The sequence below is a fragment of the Peromyscus maniculatus genome, chromosome 12, assembly GCF_049852395.1.
Source record: "Peromyscus maniculatus bairdii isolate BWxNUB_F1_BW_parent chromosome 12, HU_Pman_BW_mat_3.1, whole genome shotgun sequence".
NCBI lineage: Eukaryota > Metazoa > Chordata > Mammalia > Rodentia > Cricetidae > Peromyscus > Peromyscus maniculatus.
The window spans coordinates 6,758,940-6,782,350 of record NC_134863.1 but is presented as its reverse complement, the minus strand read 5'-3'; the positions used below and the strand labels follow the sequence as shown (position 1 = coordinate 6,782,350).

Below are 23,411 nucleotides of genomic sequence, written 5' to 3'. Positions count from 1 at the left end.
GTATGTACTCACTCATAAATGGATACCAGAAGTAAAGAAAAGGGTAACCAAACTACAACCCACAGCTCCAGATAAGATATACAAATATTTTAATATTTGCATATTGATGTTATTCCTTTTCACCAGCCTCACTGGTTATGTTGATGGACAATTTTTGCATCCAACTGAACTTTCAGATGTGCTAACACCTGCTGAATGGATGTCACTCTGGATTCAAAGTTGCCTATTTCATCTTTCAAAATGGTCTTTGCTTCTCCTAGTAGTTCATGGGTTTTTTTCTTGAGAGTGGCTAATGAAAGCACTCTCATATATCACTAGGCATTTATCTGCCAACATTCTATCGTTACACATCTTCTAAGTCCTGGAGTTTCTTTTGTATTTCTAGTTCTGCTCTTAGCTTGTGATTCTCTTCCTAGTCCGTGCAAATTTCTTTATGTTTTTTGATCTTGGAGTAAAATGCTGACATCCTATACAGCTGCTTCCTTCATAGTGATTCTCTTCTTTCCAAGTTGAGAGTTTCATGTGAGACTTTTACTACATAAAAGATTGTATTCCTGCCGTCCTCATCTGTCAACTCTTACCTGAAATTGGAATGATAAAAATTGTAAACACAAACACTAAAGTTTAAACACAAGTTTGGCCACAGGGAAGGATAAAATTCTTCTTTCCAAGGAAATCGATGCCTTCTCTAAGCCCAATGACCTGGATTTGAAACTCAGAACACACCTGGCAAAAGGGGAGGAACAGATCCCACAAGCTATCCACTGACCTCCACACCCAAAATGAGACTTCACAAGTGGCCCTAAACAGAATACATGTGAAAATGTTAATTTAACAATACACAATCAAAGACAGATTATTTTATGTTGCTTTGGGTGTCCACTGTCTAGAAATGCAACAAATCTCTTACTCATATCTCTCCTGGTCTTTCTCTGCTTTAATTTCCTTCAAGGGAAGACGGTTCAGCAGCTGCCCAACCATCCTGTTCAGTAGGTCTAGTCACATGTCCTAAGTCCATGCACTTTTACCCACATCAAGTAAGGATACTACATAGGTAGGAAGCAGGACCAAGAACTGACAGTCTGCAAGCTCATGACTTTCTGTCCCCCTAGGTTTAACGGAAAATGATGACACACTTAGACCAGATGGCCGCACAGAAGAAAATCCCTTGGAGGTAAGAGGGCCTTTTTCTCTCTAAAGTAGAAAGGTTACTTTAGTGATCTTATGTTTCAGAGGATATCCCACTGAACAACAAAACTGAGCAGGCATCATGGGTATTAGAGAGTTAGTTTGGAAGGGGAGAAGAAGAATTGTACCAGCCTGTTCCAAACTGAATAGAGCATCAAAGCATCCAGTGTTAATTATCAGTCTTGTGAGCAGGCTTTTTCTTCTGGAGAAAAAAGATCCTCTTAGATAAAACTTAAAGTTTTGGTTTAGAAGTTGTCAGGCACTTCAGATCCCCTCAATTTCCATGCAGTACGTTCTACAACAGTCATATGGAGCAATCTTCCTATGTCCAGTGTAGGGATGCTGAAGGTTAGACTTTTAACACGTGAGCATTAGTGTAAATAATTGAGGCTACATTGTGGCAGGGTTAATTTCATAGCAGGATCATAAAGATGCTCCAGCATGTTGCAGTGTGGCTTAGGGAACACGCAGCAGAGACCAAACAGATAGTGCCTCTTGATCTGGTGTGGGAACCAGCAAAAGTGGGAAGGGGTACAAGTGAGGAACACCAGTTCTTTTGTGACACCATCATATATACTAAAGCAGAGTCTTTTATTTGAAGACTCTTTCCCACTTTGATTGGCATTATATCATGTTCATATGTGTTTCAATGACCCATGCAAACAGAACTCATCATGACCTAGGCCACAGACTGTTTTCTTTCTTTTATGTTTCAGGTGCGTTGCCGCAGCCAAAGAAGGAGTATGTATTATGGAATCTCTTCCTTAAGACACCCTTTACAAATGAATTTTATAAATACTGGGTATCCTTATATCTAAGCAGCCACTGTGATTTATGCCACCTATTGGGAGCATTTGGACTGTATTTTTTTTTAAAGTGGACCCCTAAGTTAAAAAAAAAATAGTGGAGGCATTTGTCCATATGCACTGGATTCAGCTATGATGCCTGTAGTTAGTCTGGAATGGTGTATACCAGGCTACATTTAAATCTGTTTTCCCCAAGATAGGTATCTCAATTGCTCAGTCCAATCTACAGGGACAAGCTGTTGAATTACCATATTAGGATACACGCTTGACCTAAAGTATATATGTCAAAGCCCATCACATGTAGTACATTTATTTGTTTGTGTGCTACTCTATGGAAGAATAAACCATGGCACAGAGGTAAATGATGAGGCTGTCCATGCAGATCAAGAGACCTTCTATAGCCCGAGGTCTTGGTAATCCCTAACTTGCAACATCCCAGTATCTGCCTTCAATAGGTCAAAACTGCAGAGATCAGGACCCTGTAGTTACTACCACAGAAGGCAAATGCCCAGGGTATTGTTTCTCATCTACCTACAGACATTCAGAAAAATGAAAGGTTAGAATGCCCACAGGCTTCTAGTCAGATCAGTGATCTGAGAATGGGAGACAGACAATGCATGGGGTGATGCGGCAGAGGTTTTTCCCTTAGAGTTTTACAGTACGGTACAGTACTGATTTGGAACACACACACACACACACACACACACACACACACACACACACACACACACACACAAACAGTTAGTTAGAAGAGTAGCCATGCTTTGAAAGAGGGCAAGGAAAGGTTTATGGGTATAGAGGAGGGTTTTCATTGAGAAACAGGCGTGGGAAATGATGTCCTTATTATAGTATCAAATAGGAAAGAAAGATTTTTTAAAGAAATAGTTAGATATGATTGTTTTTGCTTTCTCTTATATTTCTTTTGTCATGTTTGGTTGTTTCTTTCAGAAATTTTTATTTCAAGTGGGAGACAGATAGGGAGTGCATCCAGATGAGGGGGGGTTTGGGAGGAACTGGCAGGATCAGGGGGAGATGAAACTATAATTTAGGAATATTGTATGAAAAAATCTGTTTCCAACAAAAGGGAAAAAATGAAAAATTAAAAAATTCTCTCATGCAAATTTAAGATCACGATTTTAATAGAACAAAAATAAATGTAATATATATAAAAAATAATTACAAGATTTAGTAAATAGACAACATTAGCATGAGCACAAAAGAGACACTCATCTAAACAATAATATCCACTAGGAACTCCAGTTACCACGTGTCTCTGGATCTGTGCTGAAGCATTTTCTTAATAGAAGGACGTTTTTTAAAGATATATTTATTTTCATTTTGGGTATACAAGTGTTCACCTGCATAAATGTATGTGCACCATTTGTAGCTATGATACATATGCAGACTCAAATTAGCTGTATGGTTTCTAGCAACTGGAGTTATAGACTGTTTTGAGCTGTTTTTTCTGTGATAGAAACCAACCAGACCTGTGTCCTCTACAGGAACAGCAGGGGATGTTAACCTCTGGTCTCCTTAGCTCCTGGCAACAGGTTTTTAAATGTGAGCTAGACTCTGGGCTCCAAGGGTCTTCTGCTCACTGGTAGTCAGTGTCCATACTGCCTGTGAGTGGAAGCACTAGGGGGACCACAGGCAGCAGGTAGGAGTGAGAAGAGCATCGTTATTTGCAAAATGGTTTCTGTATATTTGCTCAGGCATGTGCTATGAAGGCCTTTGGCAAAGAAGAGCTAGTTCTTGAGAGAGAATGTGGTTATTGCATACCTACCATTTCTAAGGCCTTGGGTTTGAGCTCCCAGTATGCAAAAGATGTGCTGTGGTTGTATAGCTTTATAAACCTCCTTCAGAGGTGCCGATGGGAGAATTTTAAGTTCAAAGTCATCTATTTCTACAAAGTGGCATTGAGATCACTGTGGGCCAGAGACCGTTTCTCTGAAAAAAAGTGAAAAGAAAACAACAGAGGGGAGTAGGACTTCGTCCATTGCCCGTGTGTCTGTGTGTGGGAAAAGATTCTGGAGAAACAGAACTTTCATGAAGAATAGATGAACAGCACCTTGCAAACTCACATGTAGCCTGTGTAGACTACCATTCTTTTAGCTGAACTCAGTTCAGACTGTCCACACAGTTTCAGGGGACATCTGTCACCTACAATGGCACCAGGCTGCTTTTCCAGCCTCTTCCTGTAGAGGGTTTATCCAGGTTTGGTGAGATTAAAAGAGTTTCCTTTCCTCCCATCCTCCACGTGACAGCTTGGTTTAGATTGACTTGGAGCCTGGAAGCATTGGTATCCTCCCAATTTTGTTCCGGAGGTTCAGACTCAGTCACTGAGAGGCCGGTGACAGGTTGAGGATGATAGAGGAAGGTGCTGTTTACTGATCCAGGAATCCCACAGCTCATTTGGGAGGTAGCTCACACTTGGAGTCAGGGACTGCCTGCAGAGCATGTCTCCTGTCAGTTGTTTCTGTCAGGAGAGGTCGTCACTGGCACACAAATGCAGCTGTTACTGCTCCATTGTGTGAAATGTCACAAGTTTTCAAAGCTTCTTACCTTCCTACCTCCCATGGACAATGCCATACATTGTCCATGAGATGTACTACTATATAAGGGGCAGTCAAAGAATGAAGAATAACAGTTCTCCAGTGTTCTAGAGTAAATGCAACAGTTTGTCTGAATTCAGTTACTCCTGTGTAGCTGAAGTCTTCTGGTATCTCACAGACATCACAGGGCACTTCTGAATGCCTGTGCTTTTTCCTATAGTATATATTACAAAGATCTGTATTAGCTTAGTGAGTCCTGTGGGTAGTCCTTAAGAAATTCTTAGTGTCTTAGTGAGCAGCTGGTGAATGGAGCCATTGCAAAGGTGTCATGGGCTCTAAGAAGGATTAGAGTGATACCACTCTGCTCTGACACCACACTCACAAAGTGTGTTCAGTCATGGGGCACTTCCTTCTGCATTTCCACATAAATTAGCTTTTACTTGTCATGTTCATGTAATGCTTAACTGGTTGTACACTATTCAGTGATCCTCCTGAAGCACAATCTCACTCTGATGACTGTACCCGGAAACAAGCAATCAGATCAAATGTACAAACACACAGTTGTTAGTTTCCTCTGTTTTTCTGCCATGAGGCTGACATGAAACTCTATTCTCGATGCATTCCCAGTTTCTCCTTTATTGAAGAGAATTCAGCAGAGAGAAGCAATACCGCATACAGATGTGATGACACCAGAAATCTGTAAATTTTATTCTATAGAAATTCCTAATGAAAAAGGTATGTTGTGAATTCTGTAATTCTGTCCAGTTGTGTAATGTGGTGATAATCATTTTCTTTATATGTAAATCTAAAGAGAAGCTTAAGACTATTTCCCTATGTAGGATAATTCCAATATATCTAAGTCTTCAATGTAAACACAACTACAGATTTTAAAATGCATCTGATGTCACCTTTGGCTCTCATTCAATAGCATGAACTGTTGGAAACTGAGGCTCATTAGTATGAGTCAGGGTGGCTTCACCTGCTGTAGACAGGAATAGGTGAATCACCCTTAATCCTTTCTCCCACATGTGGGTAATGCAGATGGAGTAGAGCTGATGTTCCTAAAAGGAACCTGGCAAAGTTCTAGCATCTCATGACAGAGGGTGAGATTCACCTTAGATAACAATGTTCCAGGTATGATCCAATGAGCAAGAGTCCACTAGTGGTCATGTTATGCATTGTTTCTTCAGTTAGCAATGGGGTAAAGATTTCATTAAGGACAACAAAAATAGGAGGTATCTGTTCTGTTCCTGTTACAAGGACATAATGGAAAGTGAGCAGAGTGTGCTATTTAATGTGCTTTGCTTATCCTCTCATTGGTACACATTTCCTCAGAACATTTACTGTTTTAAGTCTGTGATACTACCAATAATTCACGGTTTGGGATGGACTTACTAGCTCTGCATTGTAACTATGCCTGCCTGGATAATTTATTCAGTTGTTGTCACAAAATCTTGTGAAGATAACCTAAAAGGGAAATGGTACATTTTCAATATAGTCTCAGCTTATAGACTGTAACACAGGGTAATTATATATACAGGCAGGAATCTGTGGCAGAGTCCCGTTATAACATGTCAGCGACCAGAAGATTTAATGCTCATGCTCAGCTTACCTTTTTATATAACCTTGATCCCTTCCTAAGCCATGATGTCATGCAGAGTTCAGTAGTCTTTCCACCTCACCTAACCTAAACTGCTCTAATCTCACACTTGCTGCCCAGTACTGGGTATCATCCAATTGACTGTTGAGATTCACCATGACAGTGCCCATGAAGTGTTGTGTTCACTTTGTGTCCTTACCTGTGATAGATCCACTGTGTCTGGGGAGGAACAGTATTCTCTCTTGTACTCTAAGGAACCTGTAGGTGATAGTCTAGCAGAGTAAGCCCAATGATAAAGGAAGAACAGAGCCCTTCCATTTCTTCCTTCAGGACTTGTAGCAGTCCATGCATAGTCCTCTGTTCACTGTTAACTCCTGCTTCACGTGGCAGCAACAGGGTAGACTGCTGGGTAAAATGGCTGTTTAGTCTGACACAACGACCACATCTGCAATATACTGGCAAGGAAGGGCCTAGTGTTAATGTGTAGCTCATTTCCAGCCTATGTGCCTCATCCTGGACTGCCATGCAGGATGACTGAAGTGTAAAGGAGGTCAGAGACTTGTCCTTCATCCTTGAGCCTCTGACCTTATGAGTGAGCAGGGATCTGATCTCTGACCCCTGCCTTGGCTCTTTTTCATGCATTCTTGATTCTGATTCCAAGATACTGAGGGTGTCTTAGGAAGTTCCCATAAGCTAATATCCATGTTCCAAGAGCTGAAGGACATGAGCAATTGGGGAGCAACCTTCTTGACACACATCTTGCTACAGGCTGTGTCTGTCCTCTATGATGGTATATTTATGAATTTCTCCTGGAGTATCTGACATGGTGGTCTTTGGGCGGCAATGAGTTCATATCTGAGGAGTGTGTTTCCTCCAGGCTCTCATCTCTTTGGTAGGTTGATGGACTTTGATCTTTACAAGTCTGTCTGATCTTCTGCATTGTCTCATTGAACAACTCTGGGCTCGGCTCCTTCTCACAGACAATCTCAGTAGCCTTAATACATTGTGTCTCCTCTCCTTAAACTCAACAGTTATTGCTTCTGAGCAAGGTGTCCCTCCTAGATCTAGGAGCAGTCTCTACCCCCATTATCTTCTTCCTCCCTTATCTGGTGCATTCCTCTGGGATCATGGGTCCTGTAGACACTGCACCTGGTAATGCATCAAGGTGTGTGATATCCTTTCTACCTGGGAACATTGAAACATTGCTCAAAAGAATGCCCAACTGAGTCTCTTATGTCCCATGTCTCTTTTATTCCATAATTTTCTCTCCCTCACTAAGCTCATCAGAGTCACAAGACAACTTGGAGAGAAGAAGACAAAACAGAAACCTTCTCTGGAGACTGCATGCCCAGAAAGACGGTTGAATCTTAATAGGTTATCTGACTCATGCCCTTGCCTTGTGGGTAGAGGAGAAACCTTGCTGTTGAACAGCTGATACACTTGAATATGAAAAAAGAGAGGGAAGAGTTGAGTCTAAAATCAGCTAGGAAAGGTCTCCTAATCAGATTAGTGTAAAAGAACAACTAAATTACATTAAAAAAACCTGAAAAAGTTGTCCCAAAATTTATGGAAAGTGACAAAGCCAAACCACTGACTTTTGATGGTCATTTTGGAACTCTCAAACACCTAATGCTCTGACCCCAATTAGTGCAATGTCTGCTAATTTCCTTGACACTGTCTCTACTTTATACCCGTCTGTAGCTGTGCTGCAGGCACCCTCATGTACAGACACCCTCTTTTTACATGGAAAGGCAGATGCCTCTGAGAAATATCCACCTTTAGTGCTTTTTTGAAGACAAAACACATGGCCTTCACCTAGGCCTTGCCAAAAATGTACGACTTCTATGCATGGATCTGGCTACCACTTTATGTCTGAGACTAAGTGGTGGGATGAGTTAAGGGTCCTGGGTGAGATTTCAAAAGATGGTCCTAGTATTGGCCTCCATAATCTGTTTGTTGTGGCATAGTCACACAGGGTGAAGAGTGAGTATCATGGGTCACAGTCAGCAAAAGGGCTGACACATGTGCTGCCTTTCTGGGTCTGGGCCTGCTGGTGGGTGGAATGGAAGGAGAGAAGTGATTCAGACTCATAAGAGAGTTGATAAATCTGCCTGGGTCTGGGAATAGAGGGCCTTCATGGGTGGGCAGCACATTATGATAGAACAGGTTTAGAATAGGTTTCAAATACTCCAGAGAGCCTGGGTATGGGGCACTTGCTTGTGTCCATACCTGAATTGGCATTAGGTTGAGGGTCCTTCATAAAGCTAGGCAAGAAGGACTATGGAGGATGACCCCTGCCAATACCACCAGTGAGGGTTCTGACACTAGGGGATCAGAATGGAGGGCAGGTGGTAGCTGAGTGTGTGGACTAATGCAGGATAGTCCACACCCTCCTCTCACATCCATGCACAGGAACACTTACCTGCAACCAAGCAAATGCATCTAATCCACACCTATTATCAAACCTACACTCACACATGCACATTCATGCATACCCATGAACAAGAAATCTGAATGGCATGTGGCACAATTACAATAAAATCATAACCATTTGTGGTTAAAGTTGTAGTAAAGTTTAATTATTGGCAAATATCATGCCACCATTGAGATACTTAATCACTTGCATGATTTGCTTGAGTTTCCATGTCATTGCTCGTTGCAGAGATTGTTTTCTTGGGTCTCTATTGCATTGGAACTGATTTATGTAACATTTCACTTGCTCAATTCGATTGTTTATTTCACTCATAAGACCGTCAATCATTAGAAAGCAATTACCTACACAATGTTTAGTAAATCTAAAATTCTCATTGTTATGGTTTAGCTGATTTTATGAATATCACATGAACCTACTATAATTGATATACTTATGATATAAATGGAACATGAATATTGTCTCCTTCTCAACATATGAAATAAAGAAGCAATATATGTTAAATACACAGATTTCCATTAATGAAATGAAATGATTAAAACTCCCCTCCAAGTCCTTTGAAGAATGGAAATTATCTTTTAAATCAATGCTTGAGTGTGCTAGACAAACATCTTTTTAGGAATCTCTTTATTCATTTCACATACAAACCACAAATTTGTCCCTCATTCCTCCCTCTCCTGTCTTTTCCCCCAGCCTACCCCTCATCCCCTCCATCAAAAATGTATGGCCTCCCATGGAGAGTCAGCAAAGCCCAGAACATTCAGCTGAGGCAGGTCCACACCTCTCCCCTTTCATCAAGGCTGTGCAAGGTGTCCCTACCATGGGCAATGGGCTCCAAAAGCCAGTTCATGCTCCAGGGATAGATCCTATTCCCACTATCAGGGTGCCATGAAACACACCAAGCTACACAACGGTCTTGCCCAGGCAAAGGCCCAGTCCATTCCCATGCATGATCCACAGCTGTGGGTCCAAAGTTCATGAGTGCCCACCAGCTTAGTTTAGTTGTATCTGTAAGTCTTCCCATCATGGTCTTGATGCCCCTTGCTCATAGAATTACTCTTCCCTCTCTTCGACTGAACATGCTTGGCCATGGCTCTCTGCATCTGTTTCCATCAGTTACTAGATGAAGGCTCTTTATGACAGTTAGGGTAGTCACCAATCTGATCACCAGGGTAGGCTAGCTCAGGCAACCTTTCCACAACTGTTAGTAATCTAAGTTGGGTCATGCCTGTGGATTCCAGGGAACTTCCCTGACCAGGTTTCTCCCTATCCCCATGATGTCTCCTTCTATCAAGTTATCTCTTTCATTGCTCTCCCATGCTACCCATCCCATTCCCTGCTCAACCGTCCCATTTCCCCATGCCCCGATCCCAAATCCCTACTTTCCATTGTCCCACCCTAACCCCCAGGTTTCTCATCTATTTCCCCTTCTGAGGGCGTTCCTCATGTCCCTTTTAGGGTCCTCCTTGTTATCTAGCATCTCTTGTATTTACTCACTCATTAGTATATACCAGAAGTAAAGCAAAGTTAACCAAACTACAACCCACAGCTCCATAGAAGATAGACAAATATTTTAAATGCATGCTGATATGTATCCTTTTCACCAGCCTCACTGGTTATGTTGATGGACAATTTTTGCATCCAACTGAACTTTCAGATGTGCTAACACCTGCTGAATGGATGTCACTCTGGATTCAAAGTTGCCTATTTCATCTTTCAAAATGGTCTTTGCTTCTCCTAGTAGTTCATGGGTTTTTTTCTTGAGAGTGGCTAATGAAAGCACTCTCATATATCACTAGGCATTTATCTGCCAACATTCCATCGTTACACATCTTCTAAGTCCTGGAGTCTTTTGTATTTCTAGTTCTGCTCTTAGCTTGTGATTCTCTTCCTAGTCCGTGCAAATTTCTTTATGTTTTTTGATGTTGGAGTAAAATGCTGACATCCTATACAGCTGCTTCCTTCACAGTGATTCCCTTCTTTCCAAGTTGAGAGTTTCATGTGAGACATTTAGTACATAAAAGATTGTATTCCTGCCGTCCTCATCTGTCAACTCTTACCTGAAATTGGAATGATAAAAATTGTAAACACAGCCGGGCGGTGGTGGCGCACGCCTTTAATCCCAGCACTTGGGAGGCAGATGTGGGTGGATCTCTGTGAGTTGGAGGCCAGCCTGGGCTACCAAGTGAGCTCCAGGAAAGGCGCAAAGCTGCACAGAGAAACCCTGTCTCGAAAAACCAAAAAAAAAAAATTGTAAACACACACACAAATTAAACACAAGTTTGGCCATAAGGAAGGAAAAAATTCTTCTTTCCAAGGATATCAATGCCTTCTCCAAGCCCGATGACCTGGATTTGAAACTCAGGACACACCTGGCAAAGGAGAGAAACAGATTCCACAAGCTATCCACTGATCTCCACACGTAAAACGAGACCTCACAAGTGGCCCTCCAAACAGAATACATGTGAAAATGTTAATTTAACAATACACAATCAAAGACAGATTATTTTATGTTGCTTTGGGTGTCCACTGTCTAGAAATGCAACAAATCTCTTACTCATATCTCTCCTGGTCTTTCTCTGCTTTAATTTCCTTCAAGGGAAGACGGTTCAGCAGCTGCCCAACCATCCTGTTCAGTAGGTCTAGTCACATGTCCTAAGTCCATGCACTTTTACCCACATCAAGCAAAGATGCTACATAGGTAGGAAGCAGGACCAAGAGCTGACAGTCTGCAAGCTCATGACTTTCTGTCCCCCTAGTAATACTGGAAAATGATGAAAACACACTTAGACGAGATGGCCGCACAATGACAGAAGAAAATTCATCGGAGGTAAGAGAGCCTTTTTCTCTCTAAAATAGAAAGGTTACTTTAGTGATCTTACGTTTCAGAGGATATCCCACTGAACAACAAAACTGAGCAGGCATCATGGGTATTAGAGAGTTAGCTTAGGAAGGGGAGAAGAAGAATTGTACCAGCCTGTTCCAAACTGAATAGAGCATCAAAGCATCCAGTGTTAATTATCAGTCTTGTGAGCAGGCCTTTTCTTCTGGAGAAAAAAGGTTCTCTTTAGATAAAACTTAAAGTTTTGGTTTAGAAGTTGTCAGGCACTTCAGATCCCCTCAATTTCCATGCAGTATGTTCCACAACAGTCATATGGAGCAAGCTTCTTATGTCTAGTGTGGGGTTGTAGGTGGTTAGACTTTTAATACATGAGCATTAGTGTAAATAATTGAAGCTACATTGTGGCAGGGTTAATTTCATAGCAGGATCATAAAGATGCTCCAGCATGTTGCAGTGTGGCTTAGGGAACACGCAGCAGAGACCAAACAGATAGTGCCTCTTGATCTGGTGTGGGAACCAGCAAAAGTGGGAAGAGGTACAAGTGAGGAACCCCAGTTCTTTTGTGACACCATCATATATACTAAAGCAGAGTCTTTTATTTGAAGACTCTTTCCCACTTTGATTGGCATTATATCATGTTCATATGTGTTTCAAGGACCCATGTAAACAGAACTCATCATGACCTAAGCCACAGACTGTTTTCTTTTCTTTACATTTCAGGTAAATTGCAGAAACCGAAGACGAGGTATGTATTATGGAATCTCTTTCTTAAGACACCTTTTAGAAATGAATTGTATAAATACTGGGTATGCTAATGTCTAACCAGGCACTGTGATCTATGCCACCTATTGGGAAGCATTTGGACTGTACATTTTAAAAAGTGGGCCTCTAAGTTAAAAACAAAATTCTAGAGGCATTTTTCCATATGCCCTGGAATCAGCTACAATGCCTGTAGTTAGTCTGGAATGGGTGCACCACCCTCTAATTCTTTCTCCCACATGTGGGTGATGCAGATGGAGTAGAGCTGATGTTCCTCAAGGCACCTTGTTCCAATGTCTCATGACTGAGGGTGAAATTCAACTCAGTGAATTTGGATCAGTGTACCTGGTTTGAATCAATGAGCAAGGGTCCACTAGTGGTCATGTTATGCATTGTCTTTGAGTTAGGAATGTGGTAAAGATTTCATTAAGGACAAGGAAAATAGAAGGTTCTTGTTCTATTCCAATTACAGGGACATGATGGAAAGTGAGCAGAGTGTGCTATTAAATGTGCTTTGCTTATCCTCCTCTCCTTTGTACACATTTCCCCAGAACATTTATTCTTTAAGTCCGTGATACTACCAAACTTTCAGGGTTTGGGATTCAGTTACTAGCTCTGCATTTTACTTCTGCCTGTCTGAATAATTTGTTCAGTTGTTGTTAAAAATTCCAGTGAAGATAACCTAAAAGGGAAATGGTAGATTTTTCAATATAGTCTCAGCTTATAGGCTGTAACACAGGGTAATTATATATACAGGCAGGAGTCTGTGGCAGAGTCCCGTTATAACATGTCAGCGACCAGAAGATTTAATGCTCATGCTCAGCTTACCTTTTTATATATCCTTGATCCCTTCCTAAGCCATGATGTCATGCAGAGTTCAGTAGTCTTTCCATCTCACCTAAAAAACTGCTCTAATCTCACACTTGCTGCCAAGTACTGGGTATCATCCAATTGACTGTTGAGATTCACCATGACAGTGCCCATGAAGTGTTGTGTTCACTTTGTGTACTTACCTGTGATAGAGACAATGTGGCTGGTGAGGAACAGTATTCTCTCTTTTACTCTAAGGAACAAGATAGTCTTGTAGGTGATAGTCTTGCAGAGTAAGCCCAATGATAAAGGAAGAACAGAGCCCTTCCATTTCTTCCTTCAGGACTTGTAGCAGTTCATGCATAGTCCTCGGTTCACTTTTAACTCCTGCTTCATGTGGCACCAACAGTGTAGAGTGCTGGGTAAAATGTCTGACAGAACTACCACATCTGCAATATACTGGCAAAGAAAGGCCTAGTGTTAATGTGTAGCTCATTCCCACCCCGTGTGCCTCATTTTAGACTCCATGCAGGATGACTGAGGTGTAAAGGAGGTCAGAGACTTGTCCTTCATTCTTGAGCCTCTGACCTTATGAGTGAGGAGAGGTCTGATCTCTGACCCCGGTCTAGGCTGTTTTTCATGCATTCTTGATTCTGATTCCAAGATACAGAGGGTGCCTTAGGAAGTTCCCATAAGCTAATACCCATGTTCCAAGGGTTGAAGGACATGAGCAATTGGGGAGCAACCTTCTTGACACACATCTTGCTACAGGCTGTGTCTGTCCTCTATGTTTTGTATATTTATGACTTTGTACTCGAGTATCTGACATGGTGGTCTTTGGGCAGAAATGAGTTCATATCTGACAAGTGTGTTTCCTCCAGGCTCTCCCGTCTTTGGTAGGTTGATGGACTTTGATCTTTACAAGTCTGTCTGATCTTCTGCATTGTCTCATTGAACTACTTTGGCCTTGGCTCCTTTTCATAGACAATCTCAGTAGCCTTAATACAATGTGTCTCCTCTCCTTAAACTCAGCAGCTATTGCTTCTGAACAAGGTGTCCCTCCTAGATCTAGGAGCAGTCTCTACCCCCATTATCTTCCTCCTCCCTTCTCTGGTACCTACCTCTGGGATACTTAGTGTTATAGACACTGCATCTGGTAATACATCAAGGTGTGGGATATTCTTTCTACCTGGGAACATTGAAACATTGCTCAAAAGAATGCCCATCTGAGTCTCTTATGATACTGGTGGGTAGAAGCGAAAGCCTGCTGTTGAACACCTAATGCACTTGAATATGAGAAAAGAGAGGGAAGAGTTGAGTCTAAAATCAGCTAGGAAAGATTTCCTAATCAGATTAATGTAAAAGAATAACTAAATTATAAAAAAAACTGAAGGAAATTTTTCTAAAATTTATGGAAAGTGACAAAGCCAAACCACTGACTTTTGATGGTCAATTTGGAACTCTCGAACACCTAATGCACTGACACCAATTAGTGCAATGTCTGCTAACTTCCTTGACACTGTCTCTACTTTATACCCGTCTGTAGCTGTGCTGCAGGCAGCCTCATGTACAGACACCCTCATTTTGCATGGAAAGGCAGACGCCTCTGAGAAGTATCCACCTTTAGTGCTTTTTTTAAAGACAACACATATGGCCTTCACCTAGGCCTTGCCAAAAATGTACGACTTCTATGCATGGATCTGGCTACCACTTGTGTCTGAGACTAAGTGGTGGGATGAGTTAAGGGTCCTGGGTGAGATTTCAAAAGATGGTCCTAGTATTGGCCTCCATAATCTGTTTGGTGTGGCATAGTCACACAGGGTGAAGAGTGAGTATCATGGGTCACAGTTAGGAAAAGGGCTTACACATGTGCTGCCTTTCTGGGTCTGGGCCTGCTGGTGGGTGGAATGGAAGGAGAGAAGTGATTCAGACTCATAAGAGAGTTGATAAATCTGCGTGGGTCTGGGCATAGAGGGCCTTCATGGGTTAGTAGCACTATATGATAGAACAGGTTTAGAATAGGTTTAGAATACTCCAGAGAGCCTGGGTATGGGGCACTTGCCTGTGTCCATACCTGTTTTGGCATTAGGTTGAGGGTCCTTCATAAAGCTAGGCAGGAAGGACTATGGAGGATGACCCCTGCCAATACCACCAGTGAGGGTTCTGACACTAGGGGATCAGAATGGAGGGCAGGTGGTAACTGAGTGTGTGGACTAATGCAGGATAGTGCATACCCTCCTCTCACATCCATGCACACGAACACTTACCTGCAACCAAGCAAATGCATCTAATCCACACCTATGATCAAAACTACACTCACACATGCACATTCATGCATACCCATGAACAAGAAATCTGAATGGCATGTGCACGATTACAATAAAATCATAACAATTTGTGGTTAAAGTTGTAGTAAAGTTAATTTTTGCCAAATATCATGCCACCATTGAGATACTTAATCACTTGCATGATTTGCTTGAGTTTCCATGTCATTGCTCATTGCAGAGATTGTTTTCTTGGGTCTCTATTGCATTGGAACTGATTTATGTAACATTTCACTTGCTCAATTCGAGTGTTTACTTCACTCATAAGACCATCAATCATTAGAAAGCAATTACCTACACAATGTTTATTAAATCTAAAATTCTTGCTGTTGTTGGTTTAGCTGATTTTATGAATATCACATGAACCTACTAAAATTGATATACTTATGATATAAATGGATACATGAATATTGTCTCCTCTGAATATATGAAAAAAGAAGCAATATACGTTAAATACACAGATTTCCATTAATGAAATGAAATGATTAAAACTCCCCTCCAAGTCCTTCGAAGAATGGAAATTATCATTTAAAAAAATGCTTGAGTGTGCTAGACAAACATCTTTTTAGGAATCTCTTTATTCATTTCACATACAAACCACAAATTTGTCCCTCATTCCTCCCTCTCCCGTCTTTCCCCCCAGCCTAACCCTCATCCCCTCCATCAAAAATGTATGGCCTCCCATGGAGAGTCAGCAAAGCCCAGAACATTCAGCTGAGGCAGGTCCACACCTCTCCCCTTTCATCAAGGCTGTGCAAGGTGTCCCTACCATGGGCAATGGGCTCCAAAAGCCAGTTCATGCTCCAGGGATAGATCCTATTCCCACTGTCAGGGTGCCATGAAACACACCAAGCTACACAACGGTCTTGCCCAGGCAAAGGCCCAGTCCATTCCCATGCATGATCCACAGCTGTGGGTCCAAAGTTCATGAGTGCCCACCAGCTTAGTTTAGTTGTATCTGTCTTCCCATCATGGTCTTGATGCCCCTTGCTCATAGAATTACTCTTCCCTCTCTTCGACTGAACATGCTTGGCCATGGCTCTCTGCATCTGTTTCCATCAGTTACTAGATGAAGGCTCTTTATGACAGCTAGGGTAGTCACCAATCTGATCACCAGGGTAGGCTAGCTCAGGGAACCTTTCCACCACTGCTAGTATTCTAAGTTGGGTCATGCCTGTGGATTCCAGGGAACTTCCCTGACCAGGTTTCTCCCTATCCCCATGATGTCTTCCTCTATCAAGTTATCTCTTTCATTGCTCTCCCAAGCTACCCATCCCATCCCCTGCTCAACCGTCCCATTTCCCTATGCCCCGATCCCATATCCCTACTTTCCATTGTCCCACCCTAACCCCCAGGTTTCTCAGGAGTTCTCATCTATTTCCCCTTCTGAGGGCGTTCCTCGCGTCCTTTTTAGGGTCCTCCTTGTTATCTAGCATCTCTGGTATTTACTCACTCATTACCAGAAGTAAAGCAAAGTTAACCAAACTACAACCCACAGCTCCATAGAAGATAGACAAATATTTTAAATGTATGCTGATATGATTCCTTTTCATCAGCCTCACTGGTTATGTTGAAGGATAATTTTGCATCCAACTGAACTTTCAGATGTGCTAACACCTGCTGAATGGATGTCACTCTGGATTCAAAGTTGCCTATTTCATCTTTCAAAATGGTCTTTGCTTCTCCTAGTAGTTCATGGGTTTTTTTCTTGAGAGTGGCTAATGAAAGCACTCTCATATATCACTAGGCATTTATCTGCCAACATTCTATCGTTACACATCTTCTAAGTCCTGGAGTTTCTTTTGTATTTCTAGTTCTGCTCTTAGCTTGTGATTCTCTTCCTAGTCCATGCAAATTTCTTTATGTTTTTTGATCTTGGAGTAAAATGCTGACATCCTATACAGCTGCTTCCTTCATAGTGATTCTCTTCTTTCCAAGTTGAGAGTTTCATGTGAGACTTTTACTACATAAAAGATTGTATTCCTGCCGTCTTCATCTGTCAACTCTTACCTGAAATTGGAATGATAAAAATTGTAAACACAAACACTAAAGTTTAAACACAAGTTTGGTCACAGGGAAGGATAAAATTCTTCTTTCCAAGGATATCGATGCCTTCTCTAAGCCCAATGACCTGGATTTGAAACTCAGAACACACCTGGCAAAAGGGGAGGAACAGATCCCACAAGCTATCCACTGACCTCCACACCCAAAATGAGACCTCACAAGTGGCCCTCCAAACAGAATACATGTGAAAATGTTAATTTAACAATACACAATCAAAGACAGATTATTTTATGTTGCTTTGGGTGTCCACTGTCTAGAAATGCAACAAATCTCTTACTCATATCTCTCCTGGTCTTTCTCTGCTTTAATTTCCTTCAAGGGAAGACGGTTCAGCAGCTGCCCAACCATCCTGTTCAGTAGGTCTAGTCACATGTCCTAAGTCCATGCACTTTTACCCACATCAAGCAAAGATGCTACATAGGTAGGAAGCAGGACCAAGAGCTGTCAGTCTGCAAGCTCATGACTTTCTGTCCCCCTAGTAATACCGGAAAATGATGAAAACACACTTAGACGAGATGGCCGCACAATGACAGAAGAAAATTCATCGGAGGTAAGAGAGCCTTTTTCTCTCTAAAATAGAAAGGTTACTTTAGTGATCTTACGTTTCAGAGGATATCCCACTGAACAACAAAACTGAGCAGGCATCATGGGTATTAGAGAGTTAGCTTAGGAAGGGGAGAAGAAGAATTGTACCAGCCTGTTCCAAACTGAATAGAGCATCAAAGCATCCAGTGTTAATTATCAGTCTTGTGAGCAGCTTTTTCTTCTGGAGAAAAAAGGTTCTCTTTAGATAAAACTTAAAGTTTTGGTTTAGAAGTTGTCAGGCACTTCAGATCCCCTCAATTTCCATGCAGTATGTTCCACAACAGTCATATGGAGCAAGCTTCTTATGTCTAGTGTGGGGTTGCAGGTGGTTAGACTTTTAACACATGAGCATTAGTATAAATAATTGAGGCTACATTGTGGCAGGGTTAATTTCATAGCAGTATCATAAAGATGCTCCAGCATGTTGCAGTGTGGCTTAGGGAACATGCAGCAGAGACCAAACAGATAGTGCCTCTTGATCTGGTGTGGGAACCAGCAAAAGTGGGAAGAGGTACAAGTGAGGAACCCCAGTTCTTTTGTGACACCATCATATGATATACTAAAGCAGAGTCTTTTATTTGAAGACTCTTTCCCACTTTGATTTGCATTATACCATGTTGATATGTGTTTCAATGACCCATGCAAACAGAACTCATCATGACCTAGGCCACAGACTGTTTTCTTTTCTTTACATTTCAGGTGCATTGCAGAAATCGAAGACGAAGTATGTATTATGGAATCTTTTTCCTAAGACACGTTTTAGAAATGAACTGTGTAAATACTTGGTATCCTTATATCTAACCAGCCACTGTTGATCTATGACACTGGGAAGCATTTGGACTGTATTTTTTAAAAAGTGGGTCTCTAAGTTAAAAAAATAGTGGAGGCATTTGTCCATGTGCACTGGATTCAGCTATGATGCCTGTAGTTAGTCTGGAATGCTGTACACCAGGCCACATCTAAATCTGTTTTTTCCCAAGATAGGTATCCCAATTGCTCAGTCCAATCTACAGGGACAAGCTGTTGAATTACCCTATTAGGATACACACTTGACCTTTATAAAGTATATATGTTCAAAGCCCATCATATGCAGTACATTTATTTGTTTGTGTGCTACTCTGTGAAAGAATAAACCAAGGCACAGAGATAAGTGATGAGGCTGTCCATGGAGATGAAGAGACCTTCTATAGCCCCAGCCCTTGGTAATCCCTAACTTGGAACATCCCAGTATCTGCCTTCAATAGGTCAAAACTGCAGAGATCAGGACCCTGTAGTGACTACCACAGAGAGCCCAGGGCATTACTTCTCATCTACATACAGACATTCCGAAGAATGAAAGGTTAGAAAGCACACAGGCTTCTAGTCAGATCACTGATTCTGAGAATGGGAAACAGATACTGCATGGCGAGATGGGGCAGGTGTGTTTCATTTAGAATTTTATAGTACATGGATTAATCCAGTAAGAACTAATGAAAAATGGAAGAAACACTTCTCAGAAAAAGAGCACAACAATTGTTTATACAATGCTCAGCCCTGAACACATATACATATAAAGCATAAAAGTAATATTATGTATACTGATCAGGTTCTATTTATTTGATTTGGAACACACACACACACACACACACACACACACACACACACACACACACACACACACACACACTCCAGTTAGTGAGAAAAGGAGCCATGTTTTGAAAGAGAGCAAGGAAAGGTTTATGGGTCTAGAGGAGGGTTTTCATTGAGAAACAGGTGTGGGAAATGATGTCCTTATTATAATATCAAAAAAAAGATTTTTTAAAGAAATAGTTTGATATGATGGTTTTTCTATATCTTATATTTCTTTTGTCATGTTTGGTTGTTATCTTTCAGAAATTTTTTTCTAGTGGGAGACAGACAGAATGGATCCAAATGAGATGGGAGATTGGGAGGAACTGGCAGGAACAAGGGGAGGAGAAACTATAATTTGGAATATTGTATGAAAAAAATCCATTTCCAACAAAAGGGAAAAAATGAAAAATTTAAAAATTCTCTCATGCAAATTTAAGATCAAGATTTTAATAGAAAAAATGAAAGTACTATATATCAAAAAGAAATAAATGATTTAGCAAAAAAAAACCAATAGCATGAGCACAAAAGAGACACCCATCTTAACAACAGTGTCCACTAGGAACTCCAGTTACCTCTTGGCTCTGGATCTGAGCTGACACATTTTCCTAATAGGAGGACGTTTTTAAAGATATATTTATTTTTATTTTGGGTATATGAGTGTTCACCTGTATGAATGTATGTGCACCATTTGTATCTATGATACATATGCAGACTCAAATTAGCTGTATGGTTTCTAGCAACTGGAGTTATAGACTATTTTGAGCTGTTTTTTTCTGTGTTAGAAACCAACCAGACCTGTGTCCTCTGCAGGAACAGCAGGGGATGTTAACCTCTGGTCTCCTTTGCTCCTGGCAACAGGTTTTTAAATGTGAGCTAGACTCTGGGCTCCAAGGGGACTTCTGCTCACTGGTAGTCAGTATCCATACTGCCTGTGAGTGGGAACACTAGGGGGACCACAGGCAGCAGGTAGGAGTAAGAAGAGCATCGTTATTTGCAAAATGGTTTCTGTGTATTTGCTCAGGCATGTGCTATGAAGGCCTTTGGCAAAGAAGAGCTAGTTCTTGAGAGAGAATGTGGTTCATTGCATACCTACCATTTCTAAGGCCTCGGGTGTGAGCTCCCAGTATGCAAAAGATGTGCTGTGGTTGTATAGCTTTATAAACCTCCTTCAGAGGTGCTGATGGGAGAATTTTAAGTTCAAAGTCATCTATTTCTACAAAGTGACATTGAGATCACTGTGGGCCAGAGACCGTTTCTCTAAAAAAAAGTGAAAAGAAAAGAACAGAGGGGAGTAGGACTTCGTCCATTGCCGGTGTGTTTCTGTGTGGGAAAAGATTCTGGAGAAACAGAGCTTTCATGAAGAATAGATGAACAGCACCTTGCAAGCTCACATGTAGCCTGTATAGACTACCATTCTGTTAGCTGAACTCAGTTCAGATTGTCCACACAGTTTCAGGGGACATCTATCACCTACAATGGCACCAGGCTGCTTTTCCAGCCTCTTCCTGATGAGGGTTTATCCAGGTTTCGTGAGATTAAAAGAGTTTCCTTTTCTCCCATCCTCCACGTAAAAACTTGGTTTAGATTGACTTGGAGCCTGGAGATTGACTTGGAGCATTGGTACCCTCCCAATTTTTTTTTTTTCCAGAGGGTCAGACTCAGTCACTGAGAGGCCAGTGGCAGGTTGAGGATGATAGAGGAGGTGCTGTTTACTGATCCAGGAATCCGACAGCTCACTTCGGATGAAGCTCACACTTGGAGTCAGGGACTGCCTGGCAGAGCATGTCTCCTGTCTGTTGTTTCTGTCAGGAGAGGTCGTCACTGGCACACAAATGCAGCTGTTACTGCTCCATTGTGTGAAATGTCACAAGTTTTCAAAGCTTCTTACCTTCCTACCTCCCATGGACAATGCCATACATTGTCCATGAGATGTACTATTATATAAGGGGCAGTCAAAGAATGAAGAATAGCGGTTCTCCAGTGTTCTAGAGTAAATGAAACAGTTTGTCTGAATTCAGTTACTCCTGTGTAGCTGAAGTCTTCTGGTATCTCACAGACATCACAGGGCACTTCTGAATGCCTGTGCTTTTTCCTACAGTATACATTACAAAGATCTGTTTTAGCCTAGTGAGTCCTGTGGGTAGTCCTTAAGAAATTCTTAGGGTCTTAGTGAACAGCGGTGAATGGAGCCATTGCAAGGGTGTCATGGGCTCTAAGAAGGATTAGAGTGATACCACTCTGCTCTGGCACCACACTCACAAAGTGTGTTCAGTCATGGGGCTCTTCCTTCTGTATTTCCACATAAATTAGATTTTACTTGTCATGTTCATGTAATGCTTAACTGGTTGTACACTATTCAGTGATCCTCCTGAAGCACAATCTCACTCTGATGACTGTACCCGGAAACAAGCAATCAGATCAAATGTACAAACACACAGTTGTTAGTTTCCTCTGTTTTTCTGCCATGAGGCTGACATGAAACTCTATTCTCGATGCATTCCCAGTTTCTCCTTTATTGAGAGAATTCAGCAGAGACAAGCTATACCCCATACAGATGTGATGATACCAGAATTCTGTAAATTTTATTCTATAGAAACAACTGATAAGAAAAAAGGCATGTTGTGAATTCTGTAATTCTGTCCAGTTGTGTAATGTGGTGATAATCATTTTCTTTCATATGTAAATCTAGAGAGAAGTTTAAGACAATTTTTCCTATGTAGGTTAATACTAATATATTTAAGTCTTCAATGTAAACACAGCTAAAGAATTTAAAATGCATCTGATGTCACCTTCGGCTCTCATTCAATAGCATGAACCAGTGGAAACTGAGGCTCATTAGTATGAGTCAGGGTGGCTTCACCTGCTGTAGACAGGAATGGGTGGACCACCCTCTAATCCTTTCTCCCACATGTGGGTAATGCAGATGGAGTAGAGCTGATGTTCCTCAAGGCACATTGTTCCAATGTCACATGACTGAGGGTGAAATTCAACTCAGTGAATTTGGATCAGTGTACCTGGTTTGAATCAATGAGCAAGGGTCCACTAGTGGTCATGTTATGCATTGTCTTTGAGTTAGGAATGTGGTCAAGATTTCATTAAGGACAAGGAAAATAGAAGGTTCTTGTTCTATTCCAATTACAGGGACATGATGGAAAGTGAGCAGAGTGTGCTATTAAATGTGCTTTGCATATCCTCCTCTCCTTTGTACACATTTCCCCAGAACATTTATTCTTTTTTTTTTTTTTTTTTTTAAGATTTATTTATTATGTATACAGCATGTGTCCCTGCAGGCCAGAAGAGGTAACCAGATCTCATTACAGATGGTTTCGAGCCACCATGTGGTTGCCGGGAATTGAACTCAGGACCTCTGGAAGAGCAGTCGGTGCTCTTAACCACTGAGCCATCTTTCCAGCTCCAATCTTATCTTTTTTTTTTTTTTTTTTTTTGCTTTTTCGAGACAGGGTTTCTCTGTGTAGCTTTGCGCCTTTCCTGGAGCTCACTTGGTAGACCAGGCTGGCCTCGAACTCACAGAGATCCGCCTGGCTCTGCCTCCCAAGTGCTGGGATTAAAGGCGTGCGCCACCACCGCCCGGCAGAACATTTATTCTTTAAGTCCGTGATACTACCAAACTTTCAGGGTTTGGGATTCAGTTACTAGCTCTGCATTTTACTTCTGCCTGTCTGAATAATTTATTCAGTTGTTGTTAAAAATTCCTGTGAAGATAACCTAAAAGGGAATTGGTACTTTTTTGAATATAGTCTCAGCTTATAGACTGTAACACGGGGTAATTATATATACAGGCAGGAGTCTGTGGCAGAGTCCCATTATAACCTGTCAGT

The 23,411-nt window shown here is 41.5% G+C and overlaps 2 protein-coding genes across 2 annotated transcripts in view; one reads left to right on the top strand and one right to left on the bottom strand.

Moving 5' to 3' along the window:
• Window positions 1-23,411, bottom strand: part of LOC121821659 (immunoglobulin lambda-1 light chain-like) — a 755,041-nt gene that overhangs the window by 380,940 nt on the left and 350,690 nt on the right. The gene's annotated exons all lie outside the window — the stretch shown is intronic.
• The window catches only part of LOC143268055 (uncharacterized), a 99,790-nt gene that overhangs the window by 57,564 nt on the left and 18,815 nt on the right, over window positions 1-23,411 (top strand). Inside the window, exons 15-21 of the mRNA XM_076548522.1 lie at window positions 1,113-1,174; window positions 1,905-1,929; window positions 5,174-5,281; window positions 11,337-11,407; window positions 12,140-12,164; window positions 17,856-17,926; window positions 18,661-18,685. Coding sequence (XP_076404637.1) covers window positions 1,113-1,174; window positions 1,905-1,929; window positions 5,174-5,281; window positions 11,337-11,407; window positions 12,140-12,164; window positions 17,856-17,926; window positions 18,661-18,685 — 387 coding nt within the window. The remainder of the gene's footprint in view (window positions 1-1,112; window positions 1,175-1,904; window positions 1,930-5,173; window positions 5,282-11,336; window positions 11,408-12,139; window positions 12,165-17,855; window positions 17,927-18,660; window positions 18,686-23,411) is intronic.